The sequence below is a fragment of the Arachis ipaensis genome, chromosome B10 (assembly GCF_059453495.1).
Source record: "Arachis ipaensis isolate K30076 ecotype BB chromosome B10, ASM5945349v1, whole genome shotgun sequence".
Taxonomy (NCBI): Eukaryota; Viridiplantae; Streptophyta; class Magnoliopsida; order Fabales; family Fabaceae; genus Arachis; species Arachis ipaensis.
The window spans coordinates 121,934,298-121,948,540 of record NC_142435.1 but is presented as its reverse complement, the minus strand read 5'-3'; the positions used below and the strand labels follow the sequence as shown (position 1 = coordinate 121,948,540).

Genomic DNA, 14,243 nt, shown 5'->3' with positions numbered 1-14,243 from the left:
GGCAATGTTCTATTTTTTCTATTGGGGTTTTAATTTTAATTTCTCAATAAATTTTCTCCAACAAAATTTGTAGTGAGGTTGATCTCGAATGAGTAAGCAAATAGTTAGCGGACTTGGTTGTTTCATGATCATATATTTTACTTGCCTAGGTTAACTTCTCATGGACAAAAAAGAATGACACAATATATAATTAATAATATAATAATCAATTTCAGCCAACATTATAGCAAATTATTAAACAAATTCAATATGAAGCACAATCAAAATAAGTTTTTATTGAGTGAATTTCGGATTTTTTTTTAATTGAGTATCGAATATTATTTTTAAAAATTTGTATTGAGTTTGGTTGCAATATTGGCTCCAAAACTATATATAAGAATTCTACCCAACCCCCTAATTGGTCATTATCTTAACCATAATTGGATTATTTTGTAATTTATTATTTGATATTAGTAATGGTATAATTTCTTAAAATATTAAAACTCCACTGTCGTTAATTGAGCACATTTTTACTCCTCTATTCTTTCTTCATCACTTCATCACGTAGCTTCGGTTCTTCTAAGCATCGTCGTCATGTTCGTGGCAAGAAGCGCCGACGTCGTCGCTTCGCTGCCCTCTCACGCAATCTCTCTTTCTTCAGTACATCATCCCTTATTGACGTCGTTAAATTTCCGTCGCCCGTAACTTCGCCGTCCTTTCAGCATAGCCAGCACCTCTTTCTACCGTGGATCACTCCTTACCCACATCATTAATGGTTAATTTGGTTATTAAATTTTTTATTAAAAAATATATATCTTTATTTAATTACATGATAGAACATATATTCATATATAAAATATAATATAATAAAATAAATCTATTCAGAGTATTTAAAAGTATAATTAAAATCAAAAACATATAAATATAATAGTAAAATTTGTACTCTAAACAAGTAAATATATTTTTTATCATATATAAATATTTAAAAAATGAATAAATTATTAAAATTAATAACACAAGTTTAAAATGATAAAATTCAACTTTCTTATAGCATTTTATTCTTTTAATTTTTAATTTATTAGTATTTTATTATTTAATTAATGATTAAATAAAATATTTTCATGAGAAATTATTTTTTTGTATTATCTTAAAGAAGAGACTAATATAACAATTTAAAAAATAACGTAAAAATAATATTTTTAAACAAATTTTTAATATTAAAATTTTTAAATAAAAAAATAAATTGTATAGATATTTAAGAGATAAATATGAAATCCACGTCTAAAGTAAATAAAACACACAAAATAGGAGTATACTTGAGAAATAGAGAATTATTTTTGTCTGTTTTATTTATTTTGGCATGTATTTCATATTTATCTCTTAAATATCTATATAATTTATTTTTGTATTTAAAAATTTTAATATTAAATATTTTTATTTAAAATATCTTTTTTATATTATTTTTTAACTATTATATTGGTCTCTTCTATAAGAAAATACAAAAAATATTTTTTCATAAAAATTATTTGTTTAATCATTAATTAAATAATAAAATAATAATAAATTAAAAATTAAAAGAATAAAAATATTATAAAAAATACTTGTAAAAAAGTTGAATTTTATCATTTTAAACTTGTGTTATTAATTTTAATAATTTATTCATTTTTTAAATAATTTATGTATGATAAAAATTATATTTACTTGTTTAAAATACAAATTTTATTATTATATTTATATTTTCCTAATTTTAATTATACTTTTAAGCACTCTGAAGAGATTTATTATATTATATTATATTATATTATATTATATTTTGGTGAATGCAATCCAACCCCCTCTAAAATAACATGTAAGTTACCTTCATTATGTGTCACATTGTAATTGGTCCTTACTTAACCATAGTTGGATTATTTTATAATTTATTATTTGAGATTGGAAATGATATAATTTCTTAAAATATCAAAATTTCACTCCCGTTAACTGAAGCACATTTCCACTCCTCCATTCTTTCTTCATCACTTCATCACCTAGATTCGGTCCTTCCAAGCATCGTCGCGTTCGTGACAAGAAGCGCCGACGTCGTCGCCATCTACTGCCCTCCCACGCAATCTTTCTTTCTTTAGTGCATTATCCCTTAGTCACGTCGTTGAATTCCGTTGCCCGTAAGTTCACCATCTTTTCCAGTATAGCCAGCGCCTCTTTTTCGCCATAGATCACTGCTTACCCACGTAATTAATGATTAATTTGGTTATTAATTTTTTTATTAAAAAAATATATTTTTATTTGATTACGTGATAGAACATATATTTATATGTAAAATATAATATAATAAAATAAATCTATTCAAAGTATTTAAAAGTATAATTAAAATCATGAACATATAAATATAATAATAAAATTTGTACTCCAAACAAATAAACATTTTTTTATCATACATATATTATTTAAAAAATAAATATATTATTAAAATTAATAACAGAAATTTAAAATGATAAAATTCAACTGTCTTACCGTATTTTTTATAATATTTTTATTTTTTAATTTTTAATTTATTAGTATTTTATTATTTAATTAATAATTAAACAAATTATTTTTATGAAAAATTATCTTTTGTATTATATTAGAGAAGAGACCAATATAGCAGTTTAAAAAATAAATTGTATAAATATTTAAGAGATAAATATGAAATACATACCTAAAATAAATAAAACAGACAAAATGGGAGTACTCTTGAGAAACAGAGAATTATTTTTGTCTGTTTTATTTATTTTAGGCATGTATTTCATATTTATCTCTTAAATATCTATCTATATAATTTACTTTTGTATTTAAAAATTTTAATATTATCTATTTTTATTTAAAAATTATTTTTTAAACTGTTATATTGGTCTCTTCTTTAAGATAATACAAAAAAATAATTTCTTATGAAAATAATTTATTTAATCATTAATTAAATAATAAAATACAAATAAATTAAAAATTAAAAAAATAAAAATACTATAAAAAATACTTGTAAGAAAGTTAGATTTTATCATTTTAAACTTGTGTTATTAATTTTAACAATTTATTTTTTTAAAATAATTTATGTACGATAAAAGATATATTTTTTCTGATTTTAATTATACTTTTAAGTACTCTAAATAGAGTTATTATATTATATTATATTTTACATTCATATGTTCTATCGTGTAATTAAATAAAGATTTATTTTAGTGAAAAAATTTAATAACCAAACTAAACATTACTTATGTTAGTAAAGAGTGATCCACGGCAGAAGGAGGGATCGAGTGAGAGGATATGAGATAGCGACGACGTCGGTGCTGGCTATATTAAATAGGACAGCTATATTAAATAAGACGGCAAAGTTACTGATGATGGGAATTCAACAACGTCGTTAAGGGATGAAGAAAGGGAGATTGCGTGAGAGTACTCCCATTTTCTAACTTTATTTAAAATGATAATAAATTATAAAATAACTCAACTATGGTTAAGTAAGGACCAATTACAATGTGACACGTAATGAAGAGTAACTTACATGTTATTTTAGAGGGAGTCGGATAGCATTCACCTTATATTTTACATATGAATATATGTTCCATCATATAATTAAATAAAGATATATTTTTTTAGGAAAAGTATAGGGTGCCAAGTTCGAATCTGCCAAGTTTTACCAACAACAATCAATTATTAATTTTAAATTTTAAAAACAAAATTTAAATAATTAGTATTAAACAGAATTTGAAATATAAGGATTAGGCAAATAGTAACCACCCTATAAACGTCTCCACCCCTTCACATCACAGCTTCGGAAGTGTCTTGGCTTCCATCGCGCAGACTTCTGCATTGCCGCCTCTGCAGTGCGCTCTCTGCGTGTGCTGTTTTCTCCTCGTGATTCGCCTTGCCGCCAACAACTGTAGTGCGCTCCCTCTCTCGTATCCACCTTCTCAATCCTTTCTACTTCTTTTTCGGTGAGCCATTTCATCTTCTTTCACTTTTTCTTTTCTGATTTCCTTCCTTTTTTTCTCTAATTTAATTTAAAAATTAATTTCTTTTTTTAATTATTTTTATTGTTAAAATATACATGTTGTGTCTATGAGTGTGGCAGTCAGTGGATCTTTGTCAAAGGTGAGCTTTTCAAACACTGCCTAATAGTATTTGACAAAAAGGTTTTTCTATTTGGGTCTAATAAGAAAAAAAAAGTTAATTAGAAAATAAAAAACATGTTAAAAAAATCTATTAGATAAAATCTCAAGTGGAACCACCTACAAACAAATTGTGAAAACTCTGTGGAACTATAGTTATGCAATAATGTTATTTCTCTATTCATGATATTTTATCTACTATTAAATATAATATAAATTTTATTTAAATTAAATTCATATTCCATCAAACAATAAATAAAATTTGAAACTTAGTTGTTGCCTAAGGAGTCCGACTCATTTTAGTATAAAGATAAGTGATTCAGGTTGATGATTATGTTTCTTAGTTCTGGAATATAGTTGGTGCTCATATTAAAGATTCTCCTCATATGCATATTCTTTAATTTCACGATGATCATTTGGATGGAATGATTTTTCATGCAGGATTATAGATACCTCTAGATCAGAGACAAATTACTCTGGCATTTTCAATGCATTTGGCAGAAGAATTTACTCCCAATGAGGGTGCACAATCATTTAACAACAGTTAGTCACTTTGAATTCACCTTTTGATTTTACCATTCTAGCACTGAATAACATTTATTATTTACAGGTATGTATATGAAAAATACTCCATTGTCATCAAATAACATGGGCGGTCAGAATCATATAACCTTCAAGTTTATTGACAGATTACTTCAGCACTTCAAATTTATAACCTTCAAGTTTATTATTTTGTTTAGTTTCATGAACAGTGAACTTTGGGTTGTAGTCAATTATCTTCAGATCATATGACAAATAATTATTTATTTCATTTTTATTTCTGTAATCTTGATTAAAATAAAGTTAGTCTTCTTTACTAAAGGTATGGGCTTGTATTCAAAGCTTAGGTTAGGGTGTGCCGGAACAAATCTAAACCTTACCTGATTTTAAGCAGTTATGAAATTAATGACATATCCAACTAAGTTTTAAACAAAAGACACATTTGTTAAAGACACATCTATTAAAGACACATCCCTGTTTATAAAAATCATTTAGTCAAAAGACACATCTATTAAAAACACTTCCAACAGAAGACACATTAATTAAAGACACATCCAAATAAATTTTAAACAAAAGACACATCTAACAGAAGACACATCCATAAAAGACATATCCAAGTATTAATTGATTAAAACAAAATAAGTGTTTAACAAAAGTAAAATGATATCTTCTGAAGAAGCACTCCTTAACATATCAAGAAAATTAGATACATCTACTGTCTTCATTTCTAACAACTTCTGCTTGTATGCTAATTAATCAAACAAAGCATCTTAAGAACCTATAAAAGAATAATTTAACGAAAAATAATGGCTCCACCAAGCTAGTACTATTTCTGCCTAAATGAATTCAAAGGACAAAAGAGAATGTTATGACATTCTACTTCTTATTCCGAAGAACATACAAGTTGGCTTTCGATAAGTTTTTTGACCATCTCATCATTTGTAAGATTAGGTGAGGCAAGGGTCTTATCAAGTCTTTCTCTATACCGCACAATCTTTTGTTTCTTCTCCATCTATACATCTCCCAGAAAATTGGAACAATCCTTCTCTCAGAAATTCATGTCAAACACCATGTGATCAATCATTTACAAGCTCCTACTTTGCTCCTAAATCAACAACAGAAGAAATTCACCATAGTTATAAACAAAGACTAGCCATTCATGACTAATTCAACATCTCATCATAGTAAATTGCTGTTTAGTAATGATAAATTTTTAGTAAATTCAATTATATGATATTTCCATTGTGGTATATAATCAATAAAAAGTCAATAAACTCATCATAGCATATAGCTAAAAAATCAAAAATATCAAGAGAAAAAACTAAAATAATTCTCCAAAAATATCTCTTAATGCTACAATTTTATATGAACAAAATGAAACCCAATTTCAAATATCTTTTAATACATATATACTACCTTATGCAAGAAAAAATCAGCAAATATTCAAAACAATAACATAGAAAAATAGGTTCAAATAAAAAAAAACACACACACAAGTACAACATAAGAGCAAGGAACATATATATATATATGTGAGTACTTTGTAGTAAAAGACACGTACTAATACAACTTATTATTTTGCTTTTTCTAAGTTTTTACTTTTTCTCTGATTATTCTTCGACAAATCTTACATACAATATAAAATTGTGAAAAAAGAAATATGTGAATCCTAAGAGTAAATTTTGATTTAGCATATATTTTTAGAAAATTAATATATATATATATATATATATATATATATATATATATATATATATATGTGTCAGTACTTTGTAGTAAAAGACACATACTAATACAACTTATTATTTTGCTTTTTCTAAGTTTTTACTTCTTCTCTGATTATTCTTCGACAAATCTTACATACAATATAAAATTGTGAAAAAAGAAATATGTGAATCCTAAGAGTAAATTTTGATTTAGCATATATTTTTAGAAAATTAAACTACTTTTTGCTTAATGACAACAATCAAAAGTTCAAGGGGTACAACTAATAAACAATTCAGCAGTACAAAACCAAAACTAATAAACAATTCAGTAGTACAAAACCAAAACTAATAAACAATTCAGCACACACCATCACTCTAAAGACACGTATGTAGTAATATTCAATTGCGGCCATTACAACAAAAACGTTTCCTCCCTTTTCCTTTTCCTTTTAAATTAGCATTGCAAAACATCGCTCGTAATATACAGTTGATATTTTCAATACCAAATACACCTTTATCACATTCAAAATAAGTTTTATCCAAGACATATAAACACAAGCGAATTAGTTTTCCATTCTTCCTTGTCTAACAGTAACCAAAATTTTAATGAACCATGTTATATGAATGTAATACCCAATGATATGCTCACATATAAAACCTGTAAAATTCTAGGTTTCTGAAAACAGTAAAGTAGCACTTATCTCTTATTGCACCACCGGCGTCGGAGGAAAGACAGGTTGCATGACGGGGATCCGCCGCAAAACAGGAAACGACGGTGCGCTACGGGGCTAGGACACTAGGCAGGGATCGGCGCTGGCTGGGGACTCACAGGTCGAACAGCAGTGGGGCCCAGGTAGACTTCAACTACGACGTGTGTTGAGGTGCAGCGATAGGAGGCGGCGTCGGGGGGGGGGGGTGTAGGCTTGACAGGAGGGTGCGTCTTCAACGGGGGTGCGATGGCAACATGCAACAAAGGCGGCGGCGCTTGGGCGACTGAGCGGAGCAAATCGAGACGGTTGCTGTCTGACGGTCTAGCGGCGTTGACTACCGTTGACGGCGGCGAACGTCGAAGACTGTACGAAGAAGAGGTTGCGCGGCGCTGAAGCTGGAGCATTTTGGATGTGGCTGCACAGTAGAGAGGTGGTCAATTTAGGTTTACAATGGTAAATGAGGGACACTAGAATTGACCTAGGATAATTTGGGATGTGCTTTTTTAAATTTTATTTCGTTTTCGGGTCCAGCCCAACAAAAGTTGGCAGAAGTTGGCAGAAACTATGTTGGTAACGTAGCGGGATTGATTTTTTTAATGAAAAAATTTAATAACTAAACTAACCATTAATTATGTTGGTAAGGAGTGATCTACGACAGAAAGAGTGACGAATGAGATGACAGGAGATAGCGATAATGTCGGCGCTGGCTATACTGAAACCAACGGCGAAGAGAGCGACAGTAAAACAACAACGTCGTTAAGGGATGATATGCACGGAAGAAAGAGAGATTGCGTGAGAGGACAGTAGATGGCAACGATGTCGGCGCTTCTTGTCACGAGGCGATGCTTGGAAGGACCGAAGCTACCTAATGAAGAAAGAATGGAGGAGTGAAAATGTGCTTCAATTAACGGGAGTGGGGTTTCGGTATTTTAAGAAATTATACCATTACCCATCTCAAATAATAAATTACAAAATAACCCAACTATGGTTAAGATAATGACCAATTAAAATGTAACACATCATGAAGGATAACTTACATTTTATTTTAGAAGGGGTTGGCTAGAATTCACCATATATATATATATATATATATATATATATATATATATTATTACTTTTATATTTAAAATGTGTCACATATCACTCTCTCGTTGCAATTGAAATCGAATATTTTCTTTTAAAATTCTCTTCTTTTGTCTATCTCTCATTCTCTCTCATTTCTTCATCGCTATGAAGCATGGACACTAACATGGACATGGAACACAACGCGATACGAAACTGCGAATGTGAAAATTTTAATTTTTTATAAAGCATAACGACACAAGATATATATATATATATAGTATTTTTTAAATAAATTATAATAATATTGTATTCATATTAAAATATAAATTATATATTTTAACTTTTAATATCTTTTTAATTATATAAAATATATAAAATAATTTTTTTATTAATAAATGATAATGTATATTATTTCTAAACTCATTTCAAGAATATAGATTAAGAATAATAAGGTTGGACAGGACTAACATATAATGGTATTTAGGTGTATCCAAATGTGTCTGAAGAAGTATTTTGTATTTTTATTAAGACATAGATAGACAGAAAAGACATGTGTGTCGAATGAGTGTTGCATCCAAAATATGTCCGACACGCGGATACGACAACTCAGAAAAGTGTCTATGCTTCATAATTTCACCTATTTTATCTCTCTTATATATCATTATCAATTAGTAGTTATAAATTTGACAATCAGAATGTACAACATGACATTCTTTAATTGCAGTTAAAGTTAAATTAAATTAAAATTAAAATATTAAAATACAGCTATATTATATTACTAATTTAACAACTAAAATATGTTACATGACACTCTTTCATTAAAATTGACATAATATTTTCTTCCAAAATTAATAAACTTCTTTCCTCCGTTATCTTATCTACCTCTCTCTCTTTCTCTATTTCATTCTATCCTTCTCACTCTATATATAACTTATAATTTATATTTTATATTATTAATTTGACAAATCAAAATGTGTAACGAAATATTCTTTCATTATAATTAAAATAAAATATTTTCTTTCAAAATTAACAAACTCTCTCTTCTTTTTTATCTCTCTCTCTTTTCTCTCTCAATCTCTATCTCTCTACATTTTTGTTCTACAAAAAATAATAAAATAATATAATTCAAAAATAAATTCATATTATAAAAAATATATTAAATTTATAATTAAATATAATTAAAAAATATCTCATAATATTACTTACATAAAAAATATATAACTACTATTATTATATGCATACCTTTTTAGTATTTTTATTTAGTTTTAAATTTTTATTGTTTATTATTTTTCTAATATATATATATATATATATATATTTTTTTTTTTAAATATTTATTATATATAATTTGAAAAGAATACTAATGTTGTGATTAATAATTAGAATCAAAATTTAATTATTTCAAAAAATTAATTTGAGTTAATTTATAATTATTAATATAATTTTTTTATACTAATATCTAATTATATATATATAGAGAGAAAATATTATTTCTAAATAATAAATATAGAAATTAATTATTTTTATTTGTGTATCAGACTTAACATCTAATTAAATAAAAAATATACATATTAAATTCTTTTAAATTTTAAATAATGAATATTAAAATTAATTATTAATAAAAAATTAAAATCTTTCGCATAAAAATAATAACTAAAAAATTTATTATATGATTTTTTTAGCTACAAAGACTTAGTTTTGTTAGCAGACAAAAATTTTTGTTCTTTACGATTTTTTTTTTAAAATAGTTTAATTTTATAAATTATTTTTGTCATAATTTATAATGTGATGACAAAATTGATATAATTTTGAATGATTTATATTTTTGTATTATATGAACAAAAATACTAGTGTGTATATATATATAACTAATGCGGAGGAAAATAAAATATGGGAAGAGTTTTAAATATACTGAAAATATCGATATTTTAGTTGTTTTAACTGTTGATCTGAATTATAAAAAAAAATATATAATATATATTAATTAAAATTAACGATTAAAATAATTGGAACACCTGTATTCTCCGGTACGCTCTTGAAATTTTTCCTAATACGTTGTATCTGTATGCATATCAATCACGTGTAATATAAGTATGTATATGCAAGTTAAAAGTTTTGGCTCCCTTGAAAACAGGTCTATTGGTCTAGCTCTGCCCTTGAGTGGTAAGTAGATTCTATATTTTTCATTACGCAATAGAGAGATTACGCCTAGCTACACATTGGGTGATACATTTTACTTAACCAAACTGCTTGCTAATTGGTTCTCGACCACAATCTTCTAATTCCAGGACAAATAATACATAAAGAGAGAGAGAGATGTCATATTCTTGGTTCATTTAGTCAAGTGAGTAGTGACATATCTGCTATTTTTGTTATTACATTTCTACTATATATATATATCACTGTGGGACAAGTTAATTAATGATCATACATTTTAAATTTTATAATTCAACTCATCATTTTCTTTTTAATTATTTTTTCCCTTGTTTTTCAAAAACTTGTGTCAGAATGAAGAACTACAATGTTTGAAATGAAAGGGTTCTAATGTACAGAGTAGTACAGACTTTTTGAGTTTTGACACCCCCCCCCCCCCCAAAAAAAAAAACATTATTTCACACGGAAAAGAAGAAAATGTGCATTGAAAGATAGAAACAAATAATTAATTGAAGATATTGGAATATGATTGGATTGGCTATACATAGAAAAGGGTGGTACATAGACAGCATTGTCTACAAAAAGAAAGAAAAAGGTCACTTTGAATATAGAAGATATTAAGGACCTGATATTAAAGATAATCATCATAATCTAAATTAAGTTAAAAATTAGCAGAATAATAATTGATCTCAGGAGGAAGCATATATAGCAAATGATATTAAAGAGAACAGAGCTCAATGGAGCCATAATGAAGCAACTCCTGAATCATTTGCTCAATGTGATTGTGATCTTCCTCAAGAGGCTTAATAAACTCATGATTTTCCACTTTAACCTTCTTCATGGAAGCCCAGTTGCCATCTTCCAATGAAGATGAAGATTGTTGTTCTTGTTGCTGTTGCTGTTGTTGTTGTTCATCCTTGTGTGGTCTCTTCTGTTGGATGGTGGGTGTTGGTGCAGTGGAAAAGGCGCCATTGTTGATGGGAGAAGGTCTAGTGATTTGAAGAGAGGCCATGTAACACCTGTGAAGCTTAGCGGTTAAAGTAGCAGAGAGAAGCTTGGATGGCGTGGAGTGAGAGGAATCAGGGTTGTAAGGGAAGTTGGTTCTGGCTCTCGTTCCACACATCAACCTTGCTGCTTCATCGTACGCTCTTGCTGCATCTTCTGCTGTCTCAAACGTTCCAAGCCATATCCTTGTTTTCCTGAAACATAATACATCATTCATTCTTTTAGCTTTCTAACATTAATCCAATCCATTTTCTCTCCTCTATTTCTATTTTCAACCTCATTCAATTTGGTCTAATAATTTATTGACATAATAAAAAATAATAATGAAAAAAAATTAATTGAATTTTGTTATAAAATTAAGAAAAACGTTAGAGAACTATTAAAATTTATTATTTTTGTTTATTGATTAATTATTAATATTTAAAAGTATGAAATAAAATGTGTTATTGGATAACTAAACTAAAAAGAACTAAATTAAAAAAATTGAGTTTATAACTAAATAATGACTAAAAATAATAAATTTTAATGTCTTTGTATTTTTTTAAAAATAATTCATCTAATATTTCTCTAAAAATAATGCAGAATACTTACAAAATAGGGTGGCGAATTTCAGAGACCCAAGAACCCCAATGCCTTTGTCGGACTCCTCGGTATCTTTGTTGTGCTCTGGCCATTTTTTTTTTTTTTTTGGGTTGCAAAATGTTATGAGTTTTGTTGTGTGGTAAGGGGGAAGAAGTTGGAGGGAGAATGGGGTTTATGTAGTTGTGCTCATTGCCCTTTTTCTTATTTTATTTTTTTAAAGAGACCTATAGAGGGTCCCAGTTGGAGGATTTTGAGGTTATTATAAAGTTTCTTTGTATTTACCTAGCAGCTATATGTTGGCTGTATTGCAATTTGTATGCTATGATTATGGAATTATCAAAGGATTACTAGTCCATTCATTTTCTGGACACAATTATGTCTCCCTCTCTTAGTCTCGCACTAGGATTATTAGTTTTTTGCTTTAAATTAAAGACGACTTTACTTGCATACATTTATTTTTGGACGCGTCTAAAAAATCTTCCGATACAAATACTGAACAATAGTGTTTCACTAATATTATCCATTCAGATGATTAGATAATAGATCTGAAGGTTTATATTAAAAAGATCTAATAAAGTAAACTTATAGAGGGAATATGTTTAAAATACAAAGGATATAACAACTGATAGATTAGACACTTTGTCTTGAATAAATGTTAATAAAACATCTATATTAAACAATTGGTTAAATAAATATTTTATTAAATAATAGTTGAATTATATTACAAATATGAATAGAATAATAGGTATTTAGTAATAAAAATATTTTAAATAGCTAATATATATTAAAAATAAATTACTAATTGTGGTGTAAAATTATAAATAAATTTCAAAAAATAATTATAATAAATTATCTGTAATATATGAGAATAAATTTGTAATTAAAATATCTCAATTTAATATTAATCAAAATTTAAATTAATATAATTTACCATATTAAAATATATAAAAGAGTGTATTCTTATTTTATAATTTACAAATACAATAAATAAAAAATATTAATATATATGATAACATTGAATATAAAAATGCTTTATTTAATGAATTTTGGAAATAGAGTTAAGTGGTTTATTTACATTATCATCATATTTGGATTCTTTAGTAATTTTATACCTAAAAATTATTATTTAATTATACAAATTTTTTATTATTTTTATATGGATATTTAATTTATATATTATCATATTAATAAATAATAAAATTATACAAATATAAATGTTTGATTGGAAAATAAATATAAAACTCTCATAATATCATCAATATATAGCAATTAAACTCATCTTCAAATGTAGATCATCACATGAACCAAACTATAAAACCAAAAATATACCAAGTTGGCTTTAAAATATGAGGATTAAGTGTTTGGTAACATTGTTATAAATTGCTTTTACTTTCTATGTCTCTTTTTCTCTCTTTAATTAATCCATAACTGAAGATGGAAGCTAAGTCCGGAGATTCTTTTCATGTGATGAGTAGAGAGCAATTTGTAGACAGTGACTGCAAGTCTTAATCCCCTTGGTGTGAGGTTTGAGCTACAAATCTTTGAACATATCATCATTCTCAAATATAAAAGGAGCAACAATTGCCTTAATAATCAACACATTTTCATAGTATCATTTTTCTATAATTAAGATCATATCACATTTAGATGTCGGGGACCAAGATAACCGAGGGTATCCATCGTATATGTTTTCCAACTATTTCTAGTTGCATAGCTCTCTGTAGTTTCGATCGGTTTCACAAATTAAAACAAACATCGATAAATATTGTGCACTATATATATTAGCCACTAATCTTTCACTTAATCCTACCCTATATGATTATCATTATTATAATTGGGTCAATCCCAAGTTGGGATACATCGGTTTAAGACAAAAGATTCTTTGGCCATCATAATTACCCTAACATATCAAATCATTTGATCAAATCTGCTTCACTATTTTCAAATCTCTAATCTATTAGGGCAACTAACCCCTCTCCTTTTTCTTTTTTCTCTTTATTTTCTGTGGGGGACGAGGGCATATATATAATCAAGTAAGTCACGGAGTTAAAAAAGTATCGGTACTTGGGACAAGTTAAATAAACGGTTATATATGTAGCTTTAGGCGATGAATTTTTATAAATGGTGGTGTCTGTCATGCGGATTTTAATAAAAAGAATTCTATGTCTACTAAAATTTAAGGGTAAAAAATCTAAATAAATAAATGGGAGTGGTATATTATATGAATCGCTCACGGTTTAATCCGTTATGTGCAGGTCTCCAATGGACTTTTTATGTAAATCGATACAACTATATTCGATTTAGCAATATTGGTACTAAATCAAATCAACCTGATTCGAATTAGTAGGAATACATGCAAA

General features: G+C 27.2%; 1 protein-coding gene across 1 annotated transcript; it reads right to left on the bottom strand.

Annotated features, from left to right (window-relative positions):
• Positions 1 to 10,801: 10,801 nt before the first annotated feature.
• On the bottom strand, positions 10,802 to 12,041 carry LOC107621703 (protein PPLZ02). The gene is made up of 2 exons (XM_088491660.1): positions 11,893 to 12,041; positions 10,802 to 11,495 (listed from the first exon to the last, which is right to left on the bottom strand). The coding sequence occupies exons 1-2, from the start codon at positions 11,973 to 11,975 to the stop codon at positions 11,015 to 11,017; spliced, it is 564 nt and encodes a 187-aa protein (XP_088347786.1). The 5' UTR covers positions 11,976 to 12,041; the 3' UTR covers positions 10,802 to 11,014.
• Between the last annotated feature and the right edge of the window lie 2,202 nt (positions 12,042 to 14,243).